A 22,429-nucleotide genomic window follows, 5' to 3' on the forward strand; every position below is an offset into this window, starting at 1 on the left:
CGAGAAACCCGGCCGTGTGTACACTTTCGGCCGAGGAAACCGACGAGAATCTCGTCGTGCCAAATAGAGAACATGTTCTCTATTTCCTCGTTACTCAATGAGGAAACACGGTCGTGCCAAACCAATGAGAATGGTCCGACGGGCCATTTCCATCGGTTCACCGCTGAAGTGGCCTGATGGTCTGATGTGCGTACACACCATCGTTCCAAAAACCGATCGGGTCAGAACGCGGTGACGTCAAACACACGACGTGCTGAATAAAACGAAGTTCAATGCTTCCAAGCATGCGTTGACTTGATTCTGAGCATGCGCGTGTTTTGAACCGATGCTTTCTGTACTAACCATCGGTTTGGACCGATCGGGCAGCGGGCCATCGGTTCGATTTTGAAGCATGATTTAAAATTTTGGACCGAAGGACAACAGACCGATGGGCTATACACACGGTCGGTTTGGACCGATGAAACTGAACCTCGGTCCATTCTCATCGGTTTTGTCCGACCTTGTGTACGCGGCCTTATACGATTATAATTCAGCAAAAGGAAACATAGGCAGACCGTAAATAAAAACAAATTGCTCACCCAATAGGTCGATGGCCGGGTGTAAACCAAGCCGCTGGAGAAATGGTACCCCCTACGGCGAATGGTTAATGCGGAATTGGTTCTATAAAGAAGTATAATAATAATAGAACAATATATAGAATGTTGGATGGAAAGAAGTAGTCCCAGTAGTGGTTATTATTCCGCTGAAGAAGAAAAAGAGGGGGAAGGGAAAGGGGAGAAAGGTGGGAAAGGAAAGGGGAGAAAGGTGGGAAAGGAAAGGGGGAGGGGGTTGTGAAGAGAAGAGAGAAATAACGCGGTTAGAGGGGTAGGGGGACTCCCCCCGCTCCCGTGGTCCCAGGAAAGAAAACTGCACCGTCTATGGCCAGCTTTAAAGGAGGAAATTATACATCAGACATTCTGTAATAATTGTTGTTTTGTTGCGCAACAAAACATGTAAGGTATTTAAAGGAGTGTTTGGCTAGTTATATTGGATTTTGTATACATCTTCATTATTTATTATGTACAGGGATAGAAAATAAATGTTTAATTGGGTTTTTCATTTTCTCAGTCTGATAAATATATAATATTGCACATGAATATTTCATATTTTCCCTTTCTAGCAAGCAGGTAGATTTGTAAGCACTTTTTTGTATGAATATGAAGCTAAGTTTAAAAAGACCTTGTCACCACTGCGAGACTCCCTTTATTTTCTACATTTGGACTTTAGATGTGATGCAAAGAGTGACAACACTTCTCACCTTTCCCAACACTCTGATGCCCTTACTCCCCCTCCCCGGCCCTGACGTCACATATACCCATAGCAGTGATTACATGGGCAGACTACCCACTGATTGGCTCCCTGTGTGCCCCAATTCAGAAGTGCTGGATCACGTATTAGGTACGTGATACAGTGCAGTAGAGCTGCCTTGCCACCATATACATACAGTATACAGTCAGCAAGTGGTTTCTATAGGATGTGCACAATGCAAGGAGAGAAAACAAGAACAAAGTAAGAAGAAAACTGTATTCTGTTAACAAACGATACTTTTTCCAATTTTGCAGCCAAATTGGTATTTCTACTTGTCACATGTCCGCATTCACATAGCAAAAAATTAAAACTGGAGCTAAGCTTTTTATGATGCCCTATTCTGGACCCTCCAGTAAGAAACAAATCCTAGATAGTTCTCTTTGTTTATGAGGGGGCTGGGCAGTTGTGTTTTCCAGAGTTAACCCTGGATGTACTGTGCAAGCAGATCTTCATTATTTATTGTACCTGGATGTGTCTGTCCAAACAAAGGATTAAAAAAGTGTAGAGCGGGGGTGTCAAAATCAATTGCATTGTGGGTCACATCCACATTATTGTTGCATCTGTAATGCCGCGTACACACGACCGTTTTTCGGGTTGTAAAAAATTACGTTTTTAATGGTCTAGAAAAAACAATGTTTTTTTCAACCTGATCGTTAAAACGGCCTTGCCTACAGCCTACCTCTAGCAAAGTGCGGTGACGTGCAACACGTACGACGGCACTATAAAGGGGAATTTTCATTCGGATGGCGCCACCCTTGGGTCTGCTTTTGCTGATTTCGTGTTACCGCGTTTTAGTAAAACTTTGGTGAGAGACGATTTGCGCTTTTCAGTCTGTTACAGCGTGATGAATGTGCTTACTCCATTACGAGCGCTAGTTTTACCAGAACGAGCGCTCCCGTCTCATAAATTAATTTGTCACGTCGCTAAAGCCCACACACGACCAGTTTTTACAACGTTAAAAACGTCGTGAAAAATTAGAGCATGTTCTAAATTTTTAATGGCCACCGTGAAAAATGCTCCGGAGCCCACACACGATCGTTTTTAATGACATTAAAAAAAAAAAATGGTCGTTTGTACGCGGCATAAGACTAGATGTCCAGAGCAGCCCCCCCCCACCACCATCAGATGTCAAGAGTCCCCCACCCCCTACAGCACAGTGCACCCAAAGAAACAAAAAATAAAAATAATAATTATTAATATTAGGATGTGGTGCTAAAACATTTATTCCTTTCGTCCAGGACTTAATAATAGTGTCAAAAAAATTAAATAAGCTAATATGAGGGATCCAACAAACAGGTTGGTTGCCCACTCACCTATAGTGTTATGGTGTGGTTCCTTTGGTCAAAGGAACCACACCAGGCATATGAAGAAAAGAGCCTTAGACCCCTTTCACACTGAGGCGCTTTTCAGGCGCTTTTGCGCTAAAAATAGCGCCTGAAAACTGCTTCCCATTTATTTCAGTGGAAGCTTTCACACTGGAGCAGTGCACTGGCAAGGCGGTGCAAAAAGTCCTGCAAGCAGCATCTTTGGGGCATGTTTAAAGCGCTTTGAAAAGCACCCCTGTCCATTGAAATGAATGGGAAGCAATTCCAAAGCTCTTCAAAAGCACCGCAAAATGGCTCTTTTTTCTTTCTTTTTTTAAGGTCGGGTTGGGGGGTGGGCAGCGATAAGGGGGTGCTGCAGAGAGTGTCAGGATTTCTGTCGTCCTCTCTGCTGCCGATGCCAATGGCTGAGACAGGCAGCAAAGGAGTTATTTTCTCCACTCTGCTGCCGGCTGCTAAGATGGGGGGGGGGGGGTGTTTGGTGCAGAGACGAACGTCCCTGTGGCTGCACAGAGTAGCGCACAATCTGTCAGAGGAGTTCTGTCCTGTTCTCTGCTGCTGACTGGTGAGACAAACCTCACAACAAGTTAAAATATATTGGGCAGAAACCTTTTTAGTTACCCATTAATTGGCTGCCTCTTATCTTTTTAGGCTAACTTGAGGAAATTGATGGACTACATTCAGCACTGTTCTGTGGAGAAAATCTGCAAAATGTTAGATCGGGGGCTGGACCCAAATTACCATGACCCAGAAAGTGGCGGTAAGGAAACCTGGCGAGCATTGCTATAGTTTCTGTCTAGACATTGATTCTGTTTTAATTATAATTGCAACCAAGTGATAATTTGATTATTCAGTGTTAATAAGTATGCCATTTGGATTGGATTTCTTTGGTTTAACCACAAGCACATTTTTTTATATAACAATGTATCCTGTGTATAACTTGTATAAGACATTTTACCACCTCTTTAGTATTTACTCATGTTCTATAAAGAAAACCATAAAAAAACGGACACCTGTAGGCTCCATGCTTGGAATATTAGGTTGGTCCAGCCTTTGTTACTATAAGAGAACGGCTTATGTGACATCGGTGTAACCTGGCAGCCAAGGAGAGTGGACTGAAATGCGCTTGTGTGAACAATGACTACTGCACTATACTAGTGGGGGCACTAGACACCGTTCAGTGAGCATATATCCTGTGTGGTCGTCGCATCCAAAATGACTGAGCGAGTAGAGCAACAAATCTGCATTAAATTTGCTCAGTATTAGGCCAGTTTTAGAGTGTCCAATTATTCTCTCTGCTGACCTAGGCCATCTGCAATGAGGGATTTCTTAATTGGAAACTTCAATATGGTATTTCATGCAAAAAAAAAAAAAAACATTGCGGTTTATCAATTCAAATACTTTGCATACAGTAGTTTAAAGCGGAACTCCACCCAAAAGTGGAACCTCCGTTTATCTGCTTCCTCCCCTCCTCCGGTGGCACATTTGGCACCTTTGAGGGGAAAGGGAGAATGGGTACCTGTTTTTGACAGGTACCCTTCCCCACTTCCAGGAGGCGGTGCCATCTCTTGAAAGTTCTCCCCCCTCCTCCTTCCTCTACTGTATAAATGATAGGCCTTGTGTCACATGTCCAAAAAACTTAACTTTTTGTTCATAATCACGCAGGGTATATTTTAGGGTTTTATTGAGATTTAATGAGCTCTTGCATTTAGGGGGGATGTTTTAGCAGGTTTGTGTTATAAAAGTGAAAAATACAAAAAGTTTGTCAAGGCATCATTTCCTTAATAACGTCTCCCTCTTGTAGAAACTCCATTCACTTTGGCAGCACAGATGGACAACTCTACAGAAGTGATTAAAGCTCTTTGCAATGGCGGTGCTCATCTGGACTTTAGGAGCAAGGATGGAATGACAGCTCTGCACAAAGCAGCTCGAGCAAAGACGCAAACAGCTCTTGTGGTAAGTACTCTGAAATCACAGATACAGCCCAAACAGATATTTTCCTTGAGAAAGACATGGTATATCAGATATTGGTGGAATGGAAATGGAATAGAGAGATTGGGAGAGCTTTACAAGAACTGAAGGCAGTATCCTGTAAGGCAGTGGTTCTCAACCTCAGTCCTCCAGTACCCCCAATGGGCCATGTTTTGGAAACTTCCCGTAGATACAATAGCCCTTATCAATACCATGTCATTGATATTGATTTAAAGCAGCTGTGCAAAGTAAAGGAAAACCTGAAAACATGGCTCATTGGGGGGTACTTGAGGACTGAGGTTGAAAACCACTACTGTAAGGGACCCGTGTTAATAATCATCCCCCAACTGGAGTTAAGCATTTCTTAAACAAACAGATGCCTCCAGTGTTGGATTGGGAGTGTCTGGCTATTAAGTGGGCACTAGAATCATTAAAGTGTTACTAAACCCAGGAGCCTGCATTTACTATATCTGGTCTCCTACCATACACAGAACATGGAATGCAATTATTTTAGTGAATATAAACTGCTAAACACCTTTTCTCATCAGCAGTTAGAGCAGTCTTGTGACTTTTTCTATCAGTGTCCAGCCAAGCACTGGTTAAAGTTTGTAGGAGGAGTTTCCTGACTGTCCTATGAGACTTCATGACCCCTGACCGTCTATCTGGACAGGGGGGGGGGGGATTACAAACACTGTTAAACTGTTTGTTTGTTGCCTTTCTGAATAAAATACCCATTTTGACAGTTCCTGGGTGTCCCTGCCTCAGACTTTGTATTTATCCCCATATAGATGTGCCTACAGTTTTTAGACTGCTAAGTCCTTAAAGGAGAAGTATGGCCAACGTTTTTTTAGCTATACTTCTGTGGGTCGCATGTGGGTCGCAGGAATGCACTTATTTTTGGAGTCCTGTAATCCAGACTCAGCTGTCGGCTGATATAACCGTGCCGGTCCAGGCTCTGCTGGGATCGTTATTTGGGATCCACCCAGAGGCCTGAATGTCAGTGCGCTGCTGAGAGCCTGACCCAGCGGCTCTTATCCCCTCCACAGCCCAGCGCTCCAGTGAGCACTGGAGAATAAGAGCAGAGGGCAGGCGACTGACAATAACCACTCTCTACCCAGTGAAGACCAAGTACTGAGCAATCAGCAGTCATGTGACTGCTCAATTTTCGGTCTTAGAGTTGGCAGGGAACAGTTGTAGCTTCAGATCGATGCTGTAGCCGCATACGGTAGGTGAATATAATATATCATTGTTTTGTTTTTTAAATCCCGCAATTCACTTATAAGCATAGCTAATTTGTTGAAACATAAATACTCCATACAGACCTATCATAAAATCCATTATTCAACATGTATATATTTATGGAGTCTTTGTCCAGTATAACCGCTGTAGTTTAGGATTGATCAGTAACAAATATGCACATGTATTAGTGTTTTTTTTTATCTAAGGATTGGGGCTGGTTCCGTGGTACATTAAAAACATAAAAGAGGTTGTATGACCATATGACAAGTTTACTGGATAAAAATAAGACAGAAAAGAAGTTGAATTTTAGTCTTCCTTAGTTTATATATATTTATTGGAGCCAGCTGCCAGTCATAAGTCTCATTTATCATGTGTATATAATATAAATCCATCTATCTTGATCTTTCTAATCATTATTTGTCAGAGAATCTGCCTTATTACTCCTCTCATGGTAGTTTGTGCCCTGGAATGAGTCTAGTTTCCAATCTTCTGACCCTCAGGTTGTAAACTGTTTCGCTGAGCATTCTAGAAGCGTTTCTCATCTGCAGGAATCAGGTGCCCCTCCAGGGTTTCTCGTGGCCTGAATTTAATTCAGCATATTTCTGCTCTTTACTGGGTCACCTGTCTTGAAATGTTCCATTAACTGCAATGTAGCTGGCAATATTCTGCATCATAATATTCCCCTTTCTGAATTCACCTTGTGAAAGAAAGGGAAATTGCATATTACTGGGGCTCTGAGTTCTTATCAGACCCATTATATGGCAGATCAGCCTGTCCGTGTCACATGATGGTCACTAAATGGAATAAATGTCCTTGTGCAATTATATGTTCATCTAGGAGGTTGAGGTTCACTGATAGCTGAATTATTTCACCTCCTGTTTCTACTTTCTTCACAGAATTTCATATGAGTTATCTTTTTTTTCCCTTTGTAAATAAGAAATATTTTCAATTTAATTATCCATCAAATGAAAACATCTGTGATATCCACTTATTCCCATTGTGCAAAATCATTATTTGTTCTGCCAGTAATATAATTGCCGTGATGTCTTCATTTTCATGGTTTTGTTTAATTGCTTTTATTTTCTGCCTTTTGATGTTTCTTCATTTACTTCCTTTCTTCTGACTCCTTCCACTGTCATATTTTATTAGTTGCTGTGGGTGATCCTGGCGCAAAGAAGTGTTATGTGTAACCTAGACCTTGAATGCATAGCTTACCTACTGGAAGAGGCCTTGGAATATAGATTATAGAGCACAAGGCTTCAAATAACTTTACAAAAATATGTTAACAGTAGATACCATCGCTGGCCTTCTCCTGTATTACATGTTTCATAGCTGTCATGCTGACCCTTTTGCTTCAGTGCTTTTGAGTCACTGACCTGGAACTGGTATGCAGATCAGGAGTTTCGACTTCACTCTAATTTTTATTTTCTCCTCAAATTTTCTGGGTCAGTGACTCAGAAAGAAATGAAGCCAGAGACGGGATGCAAGGGATTCAATGTGTTTGAAATATTATTGAAGCTAAGCGTTTTGTAATGCTTGGTATGATTGTATGTTGTGGATTCTCTTTCTCTCATTCTCTTTGTCAGACCTACAGTATTTGGGATTGACTTCAATTTCTTTACAATTACCAATAAGGTAGATCATTTTGTAAATGCTGTGTTATATTCTTTTGTTGGTAGACCCTGCTGGAGTTGGGGGCATCTCCTGACTACAAGGACAACCGTGGCCTGACTCCTCTCTACCACACCGCCATGGTGGGAGGAGACCCCTATTGCTGTGAGCTGCTCCTTCATGAACATGCCAGTGTTGGCTGCAAAGATGAAAATGGCTGGCAGGAAATTCACCAGGTAAGGTCAGATCTTGGGGAGTTTCTTTACATAAATAATATATCAATGCAAACCAGGTAAATAGATATTTAAAGTGTGAACAGCTTTCGACTTGTCATATTTTATTACATTCAAATGACAATCAAAACAAAGTTGTTGTTTTTTTCTTTTTTCTTTTTTTTCATATGGGCAGAGCAGTAATACGCTAGCCAACTCAACATCATAAGAACCCAGATTGTATTGGAGAGGTATTCCTAAAAAAATAAAAATAAATAAAGTGTGTCAAAAACTCCAGGGGATCTTTCGCACATAGCATATTCCCCATTAAAATCTGAGCAGTGGATGTTAAAAGAAACAACTTTCTCTTTTGTTACTTCTGGCTATAGCGTCACCCCTCCTGAAGCTTAAAATCCTGGGGGTTCGTATGAGGGAGAAGTTACAGTCAGCAATGTCACCTCTCCATTTTGCAGTTGCTGGCTCCTCGTTTCTTCTCTTTTGTTTGAACAGAGTCTGGAGATGCAGGCTATTCCTCAGGGCACAGAGAAGGTGGAAACTATCAGCTTGTAATGTGAATGATAAAACCTAAAGAAGAGCACAGTCTGGAACAAATCGCCAAGACTGGACAGCTTTTTCTCAGGTGTCCAGAAAAATGGACTTGGTCTTTGAGGATATGGGGGTATTAGCAGACCCCATTGACAAAACGATGGACTCCCTCCTCAAGAAGACTTGGGTATTGTCTCTAGGACGTCTCTAGGAGTCCCCTTTCACAGGGTATTTACTGTTTGGTCCAGACTTGGCATCTGTCCTTGATTGGACTAAACACAGGGATTGAATAGATCAGTCATTTTTACTGAGGGTTCCTCTAGAAGTTGCTAGGGTTTCCCTCAGCTGCGGCTGATTGACTTCCAATTTAATGGGTCTTTCACAGTTCCCTGAACAACTCCATTTTGCAGAGCAGGCGGCATGACAAAATCATCTTTATAGCCATTTATAAGGGTGGCAATCTCTCTACCACTGTAAGGGGGAATCCCTCTCATTGACCACCAATATAAGGTGCATTTTTTTCCACTAACTCACAATTAATAGATTTTTCCAGTGTATGCAGAGACCCTAAAATTATTTCAAGGGTATCAGGGCTAGGCTCTTAGCAGCTTCCTTCTATGTGCTCAGACTGCTCAGCTGCCGTATGATTGTCAGCAATCATTGATCCCTTAGTGGCTCACCTGGTTATCATTACCTGCCCTGTTCATTCCTTTCCTGCGTTCGCCTTGGTCAACGTATCTGGAGAATCTCTACTGTGTTCCTGTGAAAGCTTTCCCCAGCTGATGTCACTTCTGGTTCCTGACCCTGTTCTTCTGCCTCCGACTTACGCTGATCTCTGATCTCCTGATCACTGGCCTGTCTGACTACCTGCTTTGGTTACAGATCTCTTGCTTATGTTTTGACCACATTTACTGATCTGTACCATTTTTACCATTATATTAAAAGGTGCAATTTTTATTGGATTTCTGTCTCAGTCTGATTCATAGTTCCTGACAAAGGGTTCCTCTAGTATAAACATTTGGAGAGAGACTGGTTTAGATGGTGTTCTACAGAATTTTTGTATTTAGCTGAAAACCTTTCGATCCTGATCATTCAATTTTTTTCATAAAGAGTTAATACATTTTGGGTTACTTTTCTTCAAAATAAGAGTTTGGTATGATGGAGGATAAAATAAAGCAAATAAATGTGAGTTCTGGTGTCTTTACAGCCACTGCTCTTATAACTTACATGCTAGTTCACAAATTGCAATGTATAATTAATTTCTCTGGCCTTTACATGCTCCCTTTTCCTTAATTAGGCAGCACATCACTTAACATATTGGTTCCACATTATTTGATACTCTGTGGGATAGTATACTCAGTCCTCTACAATATCCCATCACGCTATCAGTGATTTGCATGACACTTTACATTAGTTGATGGAGGGTAGACAAAATGACTGTGAATGCTAGGGTTTGGACAGCTTAATTTGAAAGTAATTGCTATATACTGAAAAGAAAGGACTGACCAATTTGTTTCCTAAGGTAAAAGGTTTTTCACCCTAATTCATTCTCTACATTAAGGTAAATAAAATAAAAAAATACTTTTATTAGCCACCACCAGCCCCCCTAAATACTCACCTGAACCTGATCTTGGTCCTGCGCTGTACACGTCTGCAGCTGCTTTTCTCCTGGCTCTCACAGGCTCAATCAAAACCTGTGAGCAGAGAGTGGGGGGCGGGGGAAAAGCCGGGCTGTGTGTCTGAATAGGTGCAAACAATCCGGCTCAGGATTGAGCACACATGAGTGCCCCATGGCAAACAGCTTCCTATGGGGGGAGGAGCCAGAAGCATTGGTGGGGGACCTGAGTAGAGGAGAATCCAGGCTGCTCTGTGCAAAATGAATACACAGAGCAGGTAAATATGACATGTACAAGTGCATCTCATAAAATTAGAATATCATCAAATAGTTCATATATTTCAGTAATTCTATTCAATAAGTGAAACCCAATATATCTTATATAGATACGCTACACACAGAGTGATTGAAGCATTTCTTTCTTTTAATTTTCATGATTATGGCTTACAGCTAGTGAAAACCCAAAATTCAGTATCTCAGAAAATTAGAATATTACATAAAACCAACAAAAAAAAAAGGATTTTTAATACAGAAATATTGGCTTACTGAAAAGTATGTCCAAGTACAGTATAGTATGGACTTAATACTTGGTCGGGGCACCTTTTGCATGAATAACTGCATCAATGTGGCATGGCATAGAGGAAAGCAGCCTGTGGCCCTACTGAGGTGTTATGGAAGCCCAGGTTTCTTTAATAGCGGCCTTCAGCTCGTCTGCATTGTTAGGTCTGATGTCTTTCATCTTCCTCTTGACAATACCACACAGATTCTCTATTGGGTTTAAGTCAGGTGAGTTTGCTGGCCAATCAAGCACAGTGATACCATGATCATTAAACCAGGTATTGGTAGTTTTGGTAGTGTAGGTGGGTGCCAAGTCCTGCTGGAAAATGAAATCAGCATCTCCATAAAGCTGGGCAGCAGAGGGAAGCATGAAGTGCTCTATAATTGCTCTAGAAGTGCTCTATAATTGCCCAGCATGCTTGTGACGTCATTTTCCCGACGTGCATAGCGCGAAATTACGTTACGCCGGGCTTTGTGGATTGCGACGGGTCAATAAAGTTGCGTCGGAAAAAAAAAAGATACGGCGCGAAAAAAAAAATCAAATTCGAAAAAAAAAACGCGTCGCTAGACTAACTTTAACTTTACACCATGTAAACGCAGCCCTAATTTTGCGTATGCAACTAAAAAAAACGAAGCAGAAAAGCTTCGTGGATCTCCGTAAGTGCTAATTTGCATACCCGAGGCGGCATTTCGACACGAAATGCCCCCAGCGGCGGATGCGGTACTGCATCCTAAGATCCGACAGTGTAATTCAATTACACATGTCGGATCTTCTGCCTAACTATGGAAAACTGATTCTGTGGATCAGTTCCATAGTTAGGACCAGGGATACGACGGAGTAACAGCAGTTACTCCGTCGTATCTCTTTTGAGGATTTGGCCCACTGAATTTCGGGTTTTCATAAGCCACAATCATCAGAATTAAAAGAAAGTTTCACTTTTTAAATTGAATTTCTGAAATAAATGAACTTTTTGATGATATTCTAATTTAATGAGATGCACCTGTAGTTTTTTTTAAACTTAAAACATTTTTTTAACTTTGCAATCACTTTCACTCCCCAGTTGCTCTGTTCAACTGCCAGACTGATTTGAAAAAAGTGGTTCTTCTGTTTATGGTAGAGGAGTACACTGAACAGCCAGTAGTTAGGCTCCATATGGGATTAGGAAGAGTGTCATTGGCATTGTGTAAGCTGTGATCAGATCGAAGTGCAGCTTTACATTGCTCTTCCTCTTTCCTCCTGTGGGTGAACAGAGCAGTGGGTGTGCTGCTTAAGTTTGAAATTGACAAATCCTTATGTAACACCCACAGCCCTGATAATAGCATTTAAAATGGTTCTGTCTTTTCTGATTACAGATGGGTTTGCATATGTTTTTGTAGTTATTAAGCTGTTACCATTGCTGGTGCCAAGATAAGAATGTGACAGCTTGGAGTTTCCACAGTACGGCCCATTAACTTGTACGCTGGGATCTATGACAGTGTGATTCGCTGCAAAGGATTTTTCCCAGCAATAAACATAAAACCGCTCTAGACACTTTATGGTTTAAGAGCCTGGATGCAATGATGTACATACGCGGATGTTTTGATTCTTGGCAATGGATTTATTTGTATACATGTTCCTATATGGATTTATCTAGATATAGATTAGTCTGGTACAGCTGAATTTATGTCAGACTCGGAGAGATGATTAGATATTGGTCATTATTGACTCTTCCAGCGCAGACCCATAAAATGATGTACTCCAGTCACTGTGATGATTTTCCTTGCTCTGTTTAACATCAATAGTTTTAATTTAATACTTTCTACTGTATATGGCAGTCTATATAAACAAGACATCATTGGCTAATGAGTTAATTTTCTCGCCTATTTTGCGATCTATGCCTATTTAACGCAGACACTCTGTGTGTAATTAATAGTGCGCAGTATAACCAATGTTTACTCTCTACCAGCTGCCATCTGATGTCCTTGTGTGATTGCTGGCCTGGTAAAAGAAAAACCACATTCCTATACACAAAGCCAAATCATCCACTGAATGTGGCTATTGCTGTTTGAATTACAACCCAACAGCATTTGCAAATTTCAAAGTGTTGGCCCACCTAAAATGTGTATTTTCTTCTTCTTTTTTTTTTATACTATTGAGTAAAACAATATGATGTGTGTTTGTTTATTTATTTTTTATTCAACTTTTTATTGAGTCCAACCATGGAGTTGTACAATACAGGAATAGTCCAATACTAAAGAAAAAAAATTAAGAAATTGTAGGCAGACAACACCATCACTCCAATAATGCAACAAGTATGGAGTCATACATACAAAAAAGCTTTAGTGGATTAGGGCGTAGTACAACTTTTCAAAACCCATATCAAATAGACCTTAAAGTGGAGTTCCACTCAAAAGTGGAACTTCCGCTTGAAGCACTCCTCACCCCCTTTCATGCCACATTTGGCATGTAATTTTTTTTGGGGGGGGGGGGGCTTAGGTAGGAGTGGGACTTCCTGTCCCACTTCCTCCTTCCGCCCAGGGACCGCCTAGGCAACTCCTCCTCTCGCCTTAGGCAGCCCCTCCCTTTAGGCGTTCTCCTGGGGGACACGTGACAGGTCTCAGCAGATTGCCTGTCCATTCATAGAGCGCAGCGTGACTCGTGCCTGCGCAGTGAGTGCCCGGCCATGAAGCCAAAAGCTGTCACGGCCAGGTGCCCACAATGTGAATGGAGGCGCCGGCAGAGAGTGGGGGAGAGGAGCGACGCTCCGTGCGGCTGCATCACTGAACCACGGAGTAGCTAAGTGTCTGTTTATTAAAGGTCAGCAGCTACACTTTTTGTAGCTGCTGACTGTTAATAAACATAAAAAGGCTGGAATTCCGCTTTAAGCACAGTCTTACAGTCTTACCGCAAAGAGTCATCTGAGAAAAATGCCTCCTACAGCACAACTACCGTGACCGGACTGAACCCAACAATATTTTTACATTTTCAAAAAGTGAAGTGTTTGGTAGGGTTAACCCCATGTCTGCACAAAAAGTACAAGCTACCAAATCCCAGGACACCCTATACTACAAAATGTGTAATGGACAGAAAATGGAAGAATGTAAAAGAAGATGAAAAAAAAGTCAAAAAGAGAAATGGAAAATGGGGAGAGGAAACCCACTGTGAAATGTCTCCAGTGAGGGTTCTGAGCCAGCATCCAACCCAGCCCAGGGGTTATTGCCCCAGATAGGCGCGGTACGCCTGGGAGAATGAGAAGATGCTCCAGTGAAACAACGTTTTCTGCTACTGTTCCCAATGGAGCAATGAGCTCCTCCATTGTCGGAGTCTCTTCAATAACAGAGAACCAAAGTGAGGGGGACTCTGTACACCCCTATTTCTAAATTATGCAAACAAAGGCCGCCTTAATCAGGTTCTAAAGAATAAGTAACACCGTTCTAGATGATGTCATCCCCTCCCCCCAAAAGGCAAGGTACCGGTCCAGTCTGCGGTCAGGAGAAGCATGTAAAAGCATGTAAAACTACCCTGATGGGTTTGTAAGAATGTTGGAGCGGATACACATCAGAGCAAAGATTTTATGTTGGGATATTTAATTTTTCAAGATCTACAGTGACATGATTTGAGAGGGTCCACAGGTTAGCACACCTCTCCTTATGACAAGGGGGCCCCACACTTCATTGAAAATTGTGCTGTGTTTTTTATGTTTTTTGTAGAGGATGTAGCAGGTGGAGTGGAAATACTCCAGCATGGGTGAGAACACTTAAAACTTCATGGTGGGCAGGAAGACATTAGGGAACTTGGGTATGAAGATCTCTTGACTGAAGTGACCTAAGACACACAAGAAGCATGGGTAGGACTCATCCCACAAGACCCTGTCTATGTATGACTGGATTATTGATCTTGCGTTACCACACATTACCTCATATAATTATATGTACTACAATGTAGAAGCATGTGGCCCTTGTGACTGTAAGCACCTTGTGTCTCAAATTTAATTTAATCTTTAGAAAATTAATTGAAAGGGCATTATCCAACGTTAGCCAAAGCTGCACAGTTTTTCATCTACAGACACTCCTTACCTGCATGGGCAGTATTTCGGTAAAGATATATTAACCCTTTAAATATGTGATCACTGAAAATATACTTTTCTCATTAAAAAAGACCAGATGCACGAATCGCTCTGATGTGCTCATGGACTGGACTGACCAGTTCCAGAATTTGACATACAATTGTCAACTGCTTCAAAAAGGTCTTATCAGGACAGGTTCCTGTTCCTGGGCAGGGAAATGAACCCTTCTGTAACATTCATCATCTTCATGAAACATTTATTCCAGTGCCTGGCTAGCCTTACCTTACTGAGCTCCTGATGGAGACAGTTCCCACTCCAACTTTCTCTTTGTAACCGATAGATTAAGAGTCTGCAACAAACTCTGTCTCCAGTTTCTTATTTGTGCCAGGTATTGGGGCTTTGGCAGCCTCTGCTGGTACACATGTCTTACAGCAACCCCCTAACAGATGATTTGCTTGGCTTCTGCTTGAATCCATTTCCTTTGGTTCTTTTTCAGCCCACGAGCAAAGTCACATGACAACATTTTTTTTTTGTGGGGTTTTTTTTTGGTGCACAATCCCTGCAGTAGTCTATTAATTTATTAATGTATTGGTGTGAAAGTCAATAGATGTATATTTAAGGAGAAGGGTCTTTTGGCAGATATGGATCAGTAATTTTACCACTGACATCCTAGCAGTATTGGATCCTGGAGCAGGGTTATTAGGATTTGGCTATGATGCTGCTAGCACACAATAGGATACATATCTTCCTAAACAGCAAAGCTCAACGTTTTGGTGGCTCTGTTAGTGGGATAGAAGGAAAGGAAATCTAATCATTTACAATTGTAGCAGAACAGGAGCAGAGGGGATATACTATATGTTATGGTGCCAGTCTAGCTTTCAGGAACTTTTCTTTTTTTTTTAAATGGTTTTGAGCCCAGGTTCACACTGGGTACGATTTGGTACAATTTGAGATGCGATTTCACATGTCAAATCGCATCTCAAATCGGCAGCATTTTCCGGCAATTGTCGGCAATGGCACTGTCCTAATCGGTGCGACGCCACATCTGCGGCGCTGCACCGATTTCAAAAAGTAGTTCCTGTACTACTTTTTGCAATTTCGGGCCGCGATTTACATTGAACCCTGCACAGATGGCTCTTAAATCGCGGCCGAAATCGTGGCAAAATCGCAGCCGTTTTTGAATTCGCAGCAGTGTGAACCTAGCCTCAACGTCAGATATGAAATATGAATAAAGCATATCCATTTATAGTGTGTACTTGCTCTGCTATCAGCTTGAGTCCCTTCTGACACGTTTTCCTGACACCAAGAGAAAAAAGGTGTCATGGGAGGTAGCTTCAGATGATTGACAGCCTCAGCTCTGTTCCTGTGTGGAAGGGCGTGTCCCTTCCGGTCCCTTCTCTTTCCTTCCCTCCAATCCGTCCTCAAAACTCTCCTCAATGAGCTCTGCAGTGTATAATCTCAGCTCTGGCCCCTTTTTTCTGACAGCTCAGTCTAGCTTTAGAAATTATGTACTTTTAACAAATGTAAAGAGACACTGCAGATAAACAGGTACAACTTACGGGGGAGGATTTTTCTATCTTTTCCTTGTCTGTTGGGCTTGGTCTACACCAGGATTCTTGGCTCTGGAGAGTCGATTGGCTTTTGACCATTGGTCCAAGATCCTTGTTCTGTCTACTTCGCATTCTGTGTAATTGTATTGTCCCCCTGCTTGGGTGAACATGAGCCTGTTATCGTTGAGAACTCAATAAAAACGATTGCACAGAATAAAAAAAACGTAAAATTACATTATACACTTACGGACCGCCCACCACCTTTTGACTGTGTCAGGGTGACATGTACGTGATCCAGCATTTACGTGTAGGGGCAAGTCAGTTAGCAGATCCCGGCCAATCATTTTTGTCCGGGACCTGTTGATAAGCTTAGCAAATCCTAGTACACAGCCCTCTGTTTACTAACAACACAGGACTCTGTAAGGGGAGCACCGCAGAGAGAATACACAGTCACATCTATTACTGAAAACAGCACACATTACACACGTGATGCTGGGACAGTAAGTGCTGTCTCACATCTTAGGCCTCGTACACACGACCGAGAAACTTGACAGAATCCATCAAGAAACTTGGTGGCAGAGCTTCTTTTCCAAGGAAAACGGTCGTGTGTATGTTTTTCATCAAGGAAACTGTCAAGGAACTCAATTGCCCCGTCGTGTTCCTCGTCGGGCTGGTTTTCGACGAGAAACTCGAGCGTGTGTATGCGAGCGTGTGTATGCTAAGAAACCTGGGCATGCTCAGAATAAAGTATGAGACGGGAGTAAAAGTAGCGTTTGTAATGGAGATAACTAGGGTTGTCCCGATACCACTTTTTTAGGACCGAGTACGAGTACCGATACTTTTTTTCAAGTAGTCGCCGATACCGAATACCGATACTTTTTTTAAAATGTGTCCCCAAATGCAGCGATGTCCCCCCACAGATGCAGCCATGTATCCCCCCATCCAGCCAGCGTCACCCCCCATCCAGCCAGCGTCACCCCCCATCCAGCCAGCGTCACCCCCCATCCAGCCAGCGTCACCCCCCATGCAGCCAGCGTCACCCCCCATGCAGCCAGCGTCACCCCCATCCAGCCAGCGTCACCCCCCATCCAGCCAGCGTCACCCCCCATCCAGCCAGCGTCACCCCCCATCCAGCCAGCGTCACCCCCCATCCAGCCATTGTCTCCCCCCATGCAGCAATGTATCCCCCCATCCAGCCATTGTCACCCCCCATCCAGCAATGTATTCCCCCAGCCATTGTCACCCCCCATGCAGCCATTGTCACCCCCCATCCAGCCAGCGTCACCCCCCATCCAGCAATGTATTCCCCCAGCCATTGTCACCCCCCATGCAGCCAGCGTCACCCCCCATGCAGCCAGCGTCACCCCCCATGCAGCCAGCGTCACCCCCCATGCAGCCAGCGTCACCCCCCATGCAGCCAGCGTCACCCCCCATCCAGCCAGCGTCACCCCCCATCCAGCCAGCGTCACCCCCCATGCAGCCATTGTCACCCCCCATCCAGCAATGTATTCCCCCAGCCATTGTCACCCTCCATGCAGCCATTGTCACCCCCCATGCAGCCAGCGTCACCCCCCATGCAGCCAGCGTCACCCCCCATGCAGCCAGCGTCACCCCCCATGCAGCCAGCGTCACCCCCCATGCAGCCAGCGTCACCCCCCATCCAGCCAGCGTCACCCCCCATCCAGCCAGCGTCACCCCCCATGCAGCCATTGTCACCCCCCATCCAGCAATGTATTCCCCCAGCCATTGTCACCCTCCATGCAGCCATTGTCACCCCCCATGCAGCCAGCGTCACCCCCCATGCAGCCAGCGTCACCCCCCATGCAGCCAGCGTCACCCCCCATCCAGCCAGCGTCACCCCCCATCCAGCCAGCGTCCCCCCATCCAGCCAGCGTCCCCCCCCATCCAGCCAGCGTCCCCCCCCATCCAGCCAGCGTCACCCCCCATCCAGCCAGCGTCACCCCCCATCCAGCCAGCGTTCCCCCATGCAGCCAGCGTCACCCCCCCATCCAGCCAGCGTCCCCCCATCCAGCCAGCGTCCCCCCATCCAGCCAGCGTCCCCCCATCCAGCCAGCGTCCCCCCATCCAGCCAGCGTCTCCCCCCATCCAGCGTCTCCCCCCATGCAGCGTCTCCCCCCATCCAGCCATGTCACGCTTACCTGCATCCCCGCTGCCGCCGACTCTGTAATACGGGCGGGAACATTACAACTTTGAATCTCTGTTATGATTGGCGCCGCCCTTGCGTATAGACACTCCCCCTCGCTCGGGATTGGACAGTTCACCCGAGCGAGGGGGAGTGTCTATGCGTGGTGCGAATCATTACAGCTATTCAAAGCTGTAATGTTCCCGCCCGTATTACAGAGTCGGCGGCAGCGGGGATGAGGCGAATGGCGGCGGATTACGGCGTTTCGTGGCGGCGTTCGGCGGCGGGCGGCGGTCGGCGGCAAGTATTCTATTTATGTATCGGCGTCTGAGTACCGCCGGAAAAACTCGGAATCGGTCCCGATACCGATACTAGTATCGGTATCGGGACAACCCTAGAGATAACACATTTGTCACGCTGTAACAGACTGAAAAGTGCAAATCGTCTCTTACCAAACTTTTACTTAACGCACAGTAACATGAGATTAGCAAAAGCAGCCCCAAGGGTTGTGCCAGTGGAATCGAACTTCCCCTGCCATTGTATGTGTTGTACGTCACCGCGTTTGAGAACGAGGAGATTTTGTCTTGACAGTGTGTACGCAAAGAAAGCTTGTCGAGTTCCTCGACTAGCCTAAACAAGGAACTCGTCGAGGAAAACGATGTGTCTTTTCCGGCGAGTTCCTCGGTCGTGTGTACGAGGCCTTAGTCCTGTGTAAGCTACTAATAATTAAGCAACTTTTAGCTCATACAAGACTTTTCTTTTTCCCTTGTCAGCTGAACAAAATAGTGGGGAATCAAAGGGAAGACAAAAATATGTTGCTTCTAGGTGGGCTACATTAAAATGAATTTTTTAATTTTAGCTCTATGGTCCATTTAGGAATTATTAATCAGATAGCTGATGGCTGATGGGCTAAATGTTTGGTCAGGTTAACTGTTAGGATAGGTTAGAGGTCAAGAATATTTTGGGTAGTGGGAAGTTTCTATGTAAATTAGACCAAAAGCACCACGTCAAGCATCATGGTACCAGAAGGTTTCAGCATGAAAAATGTATTGCAATGATTAAAGGGGTTGTAAAGATTTTTTTTTTTTCTAAATAGGTTCCTTTAACCTCCCTGGCGGTATGATTATTTCAGAAAAAAGGTGCTGAAAGCGGTATCATTATTTGCAAGGAAATTTGGCGTGTTATACTGTAGGCCTGTAATTCTTAGGAATAACTCACTTAAATCTGACCAAACAAGAGTCTTGTAGACATGACATTTTTTTAAAAACAAAATTATAAATTATAAATAATTATAACAAATAATAATATAATTATAATAAAAATTATTCAATAATGTAATCAACTCAAAATCACTGAAATTTGCTCAGTTGCAGAATTGTCGCTGTCATTACTTTTATTTTTTTATGACGAATTTCCCCACAAATCGCTATCGCACAATTCTGCAAGTGATTATAATTTATTATCGCTGTTTTCTAGCTGCCCTAAAACCATTTTTGACATAAAGGGACACTTTTGGTTGCTATGGACAATCTACAGTTTGCAGGCAGAAAGAACAGTTTTTATTATATAAAAGTACATGTAGGACACAGGGCAGACCACTAGGGACAAAGGGGGGTGTGTATTTTTTACATACAGTACTGTAATCTATAAGATTACAGTATACTGTATGTAATGTGTTTGTTTACCTTTTTGAATTTGGCCCCGTTCTCCGCCCCCGTGCGTCGTAACGTCGCAGGGAACAGAGATCGACGGCACACAGAGGCACTGTGTGAATCGAACGAGGTCCCGCTCCATTACGCGCGGTGGCATCGCTGCATCCAGGGACAAGGTAAGTAAACCTTGCCTGTGGATTCTGCGAGGCGAGCCCGAGTCTGACTCGGGGTTACCGATCGCAGCAGAAAAATTTAACCCCGAGTCAGACTCGGGAATACCGCCAGGGGGGTTAAGATAGTACATTGTTGGTTCACTTACCTTTTCCTTCTATTTCCCTTCTAAATGTTTTTTTTCTTTGTTTGAATTTCTCACTTCCTGTTTCTCCTCAGTAAGTTTTCCACCATCATCCGAGCGGTGGAAAGTCATTTAGAACAGCTTACTGAACACCTTAGGAACAGGAAGTGAGAAATTCAGACAAAGAAAACAAAGAAAAAAAATATTTAGAAGGGAAATGGAAGGAAAAGAAAGAAATAAAAAACAAACCTTTAAATTGCTTCTACAGGTGTGGGGGGTGGGGGGACAGTTTCTATGTTTACTTTCTAATTATATATGTACATTGGATGTGGCCATATTTACCTATTTATGCAGGCAATATGAGGGAAATTGAGGACATCGCTTTTTTTATTCATGGCAAGAAATACTTTTATGTTTAAAGAAAGCACTTAAAGCCTTCAGATGGCTGAATCTTTCAAATGTGTTTATTATATGTTTTAGTCGCATGAGCTTCAATTTAGAAAACACAGTTTGACTCTTAAAAATGGTACTACAGTTCCCAATTTATTTCCCTTTTTTTGGAGGAACCCGTGCACCCATTGTTGTTCCAATGGGCTTTCTGTGCGTTTCCAGGAAAGATTTTATCGCATATTGACTGCGCAAAATAATGTGGGGGAGGGGGTACCGTAAGAAAAAAGAACCACAACGTGAGACATTGAAACACGTAGTAAAAAAGTTTGGTACATACACATCTCAAATGCCTCTAAACTAGGCATTAGGCTGGGTTCACATCTGTGCATTGTGGTAACCTGTAAAAAAAAAGGAGAGTAAAGCCTCGTACACACGATCAGTTTTTAGGACAAACGTTCGTAAGTTTTTTTGTTGCATGCTAGTCTCATGTCAAAAGTGAAGAGGTCACCCACCATACGAAAATTCTCGTACGACAGAATTCAACTTCAGAAGTGACGAAATGTGTTGAATAGTTTTGTATGTATTCTTTCATTTGTGAGTATGCGTAGTCTTGCTGTTACAATTTATTATTTTTTTTTTGGATGAAAACTGCACTAATTAAAAGAAAATCGGACGTTGTACTCACATCCGATAAAAATTGTATAGTCTGAAAATCCAGCTTTTGTCGTAAGAAAAATCGGAATCGGCTGTCAAAAGCACCATACTAAAAAATCGGTAGATCGTTCGTCGTACGAAATTTTACTTCCGATTTTTGTATCGGGTGTACGGGGGTCCTAAGTGAGAGAAGTTGCCGGCAGTTTGTAATTACACATTTATAGAACCTTCAAGGCCCTTATATACCTGATGGAGCATATCATTGAAAAATCGGTCAGTGTTGTGATATGTGAGAAATCATATAAAAAAAAAAAAACAATTCTCTTAGGGTTTAGACTGTAAATTAAAGAGGGAAATGGTGCAAACCAAAAGACTGTCCAGCTATGTGGTGAGGAGTGCTGCAGTGATTTGAAGCAGATAGTGCAGCTTGGCAGAAATATTTACTAAATTGAGTCTCACTAGCACCTTGTGTGCTCTGGATAGAGCTTTTTATTGATCACAGTTTTGCTGGTGGACACCGAAGTGGTTGTAAACCCAAAATCTGGAGCAATTATTCCCATAGGTTGTATTCTTATTATATACCTTTAACCACTTCAAAACCGCACGCCGTCATATGACGTTCAAAAAGGGGATCTCTTATCCCCATATGACATCATATGACGTCCTGGACTTTGTGCGGTGATATCTGAATGATGCCTGCACCTAGAGGCATCATTCAGATATCATTTTGTTCCGGCGGCAATCCTGCGCACCATAAGGCTGCATTCACACCTGAGCGTTTTGTCGCCTGAAGCGCGACGCCCCAAAACGCTAGAGGGGAAAAAAATACATTATTCTCTATGGAGATGGTTCACATCTCCACTACAAAACGCCTGACGCCGAACGCCTGAAGCCCAAACAAGTTCTGGACCCTTTTTTGTCACTCGAAACGCTGCGTTTTGTCGTGGCAAATCGCTGTAAAAAACGCTGCGTTTTGTCGCGGCAAATCGCTGTAAAAACGCTGCGTTTTGTCGCGGCAAATCGCTGTAAAAATGCTGCGTTTTGTCGCGGCAAATCGTGGTAAAAAACGCTGCAAAACGCTACGCTCAGGTGTGAATGCAGCCTAAGAACGATCATAACGGCGGTTCAGCCGCTTGATTGTTCTTATAGGCGGCGGGAGGGAACATTCCCTCCCCGCCCCCCACCATCCGGTGCTTCTCCGGGCTTTTCCGTGCCATCGGGGGCCTGGAGAGATGATCGCTGTGCGCCCGGATTGGAGGCATAGAGATGACTGGTGAC

At 43.4% G+C, this 22,429-nt stretch overlaps 1 protein-coding gene across 4 annotated transcripts in view; it reads left to right on the plus strand.

Moving 5' to 3' along the window:
* The window catches only part of SHANK2 (SH3 and multiple ankyrin repeat domains 2), a 530,251-nt gene that overhangs the window by 49,533 nt on the left and 458,289 nt on the right, over positions 1-22,429 (plus strand). For all 4 annotated transcript variants that reach the window (XM_040328114.1, XM_040328117.1, XM_040328115.1 and 1 more), the window contains 3 exons: positions 3,321-3,429; positions 4,474-4,625; positions 7,559-7,726. In XM_040328114.1, the coding sequence (XP_040184048.1) occupies positions 3,321-3,429; positions 4,474-4,625; positions 7,559-7,726 (429 nt within the window). The remainder of the gene's footprint in view (positions 1-3,320; positions 3,430-4,473; positions 4,626-7,558; positions 7,727-22,429) is intronic.

Source organism: Rana temporaria, chromosome 11 (genome assembly GCF_905171775.1).
Source record: "Rana temporaria chromosome 11, aRanTem1.1, whole genome shotgun sequence".
In the NCBI taxonomy this organism is placed as follows: Eukaryota; Metazoa; Chordata; class Amphibia; order Anura; family Ranidae; genus Rana; species Rana temporaria.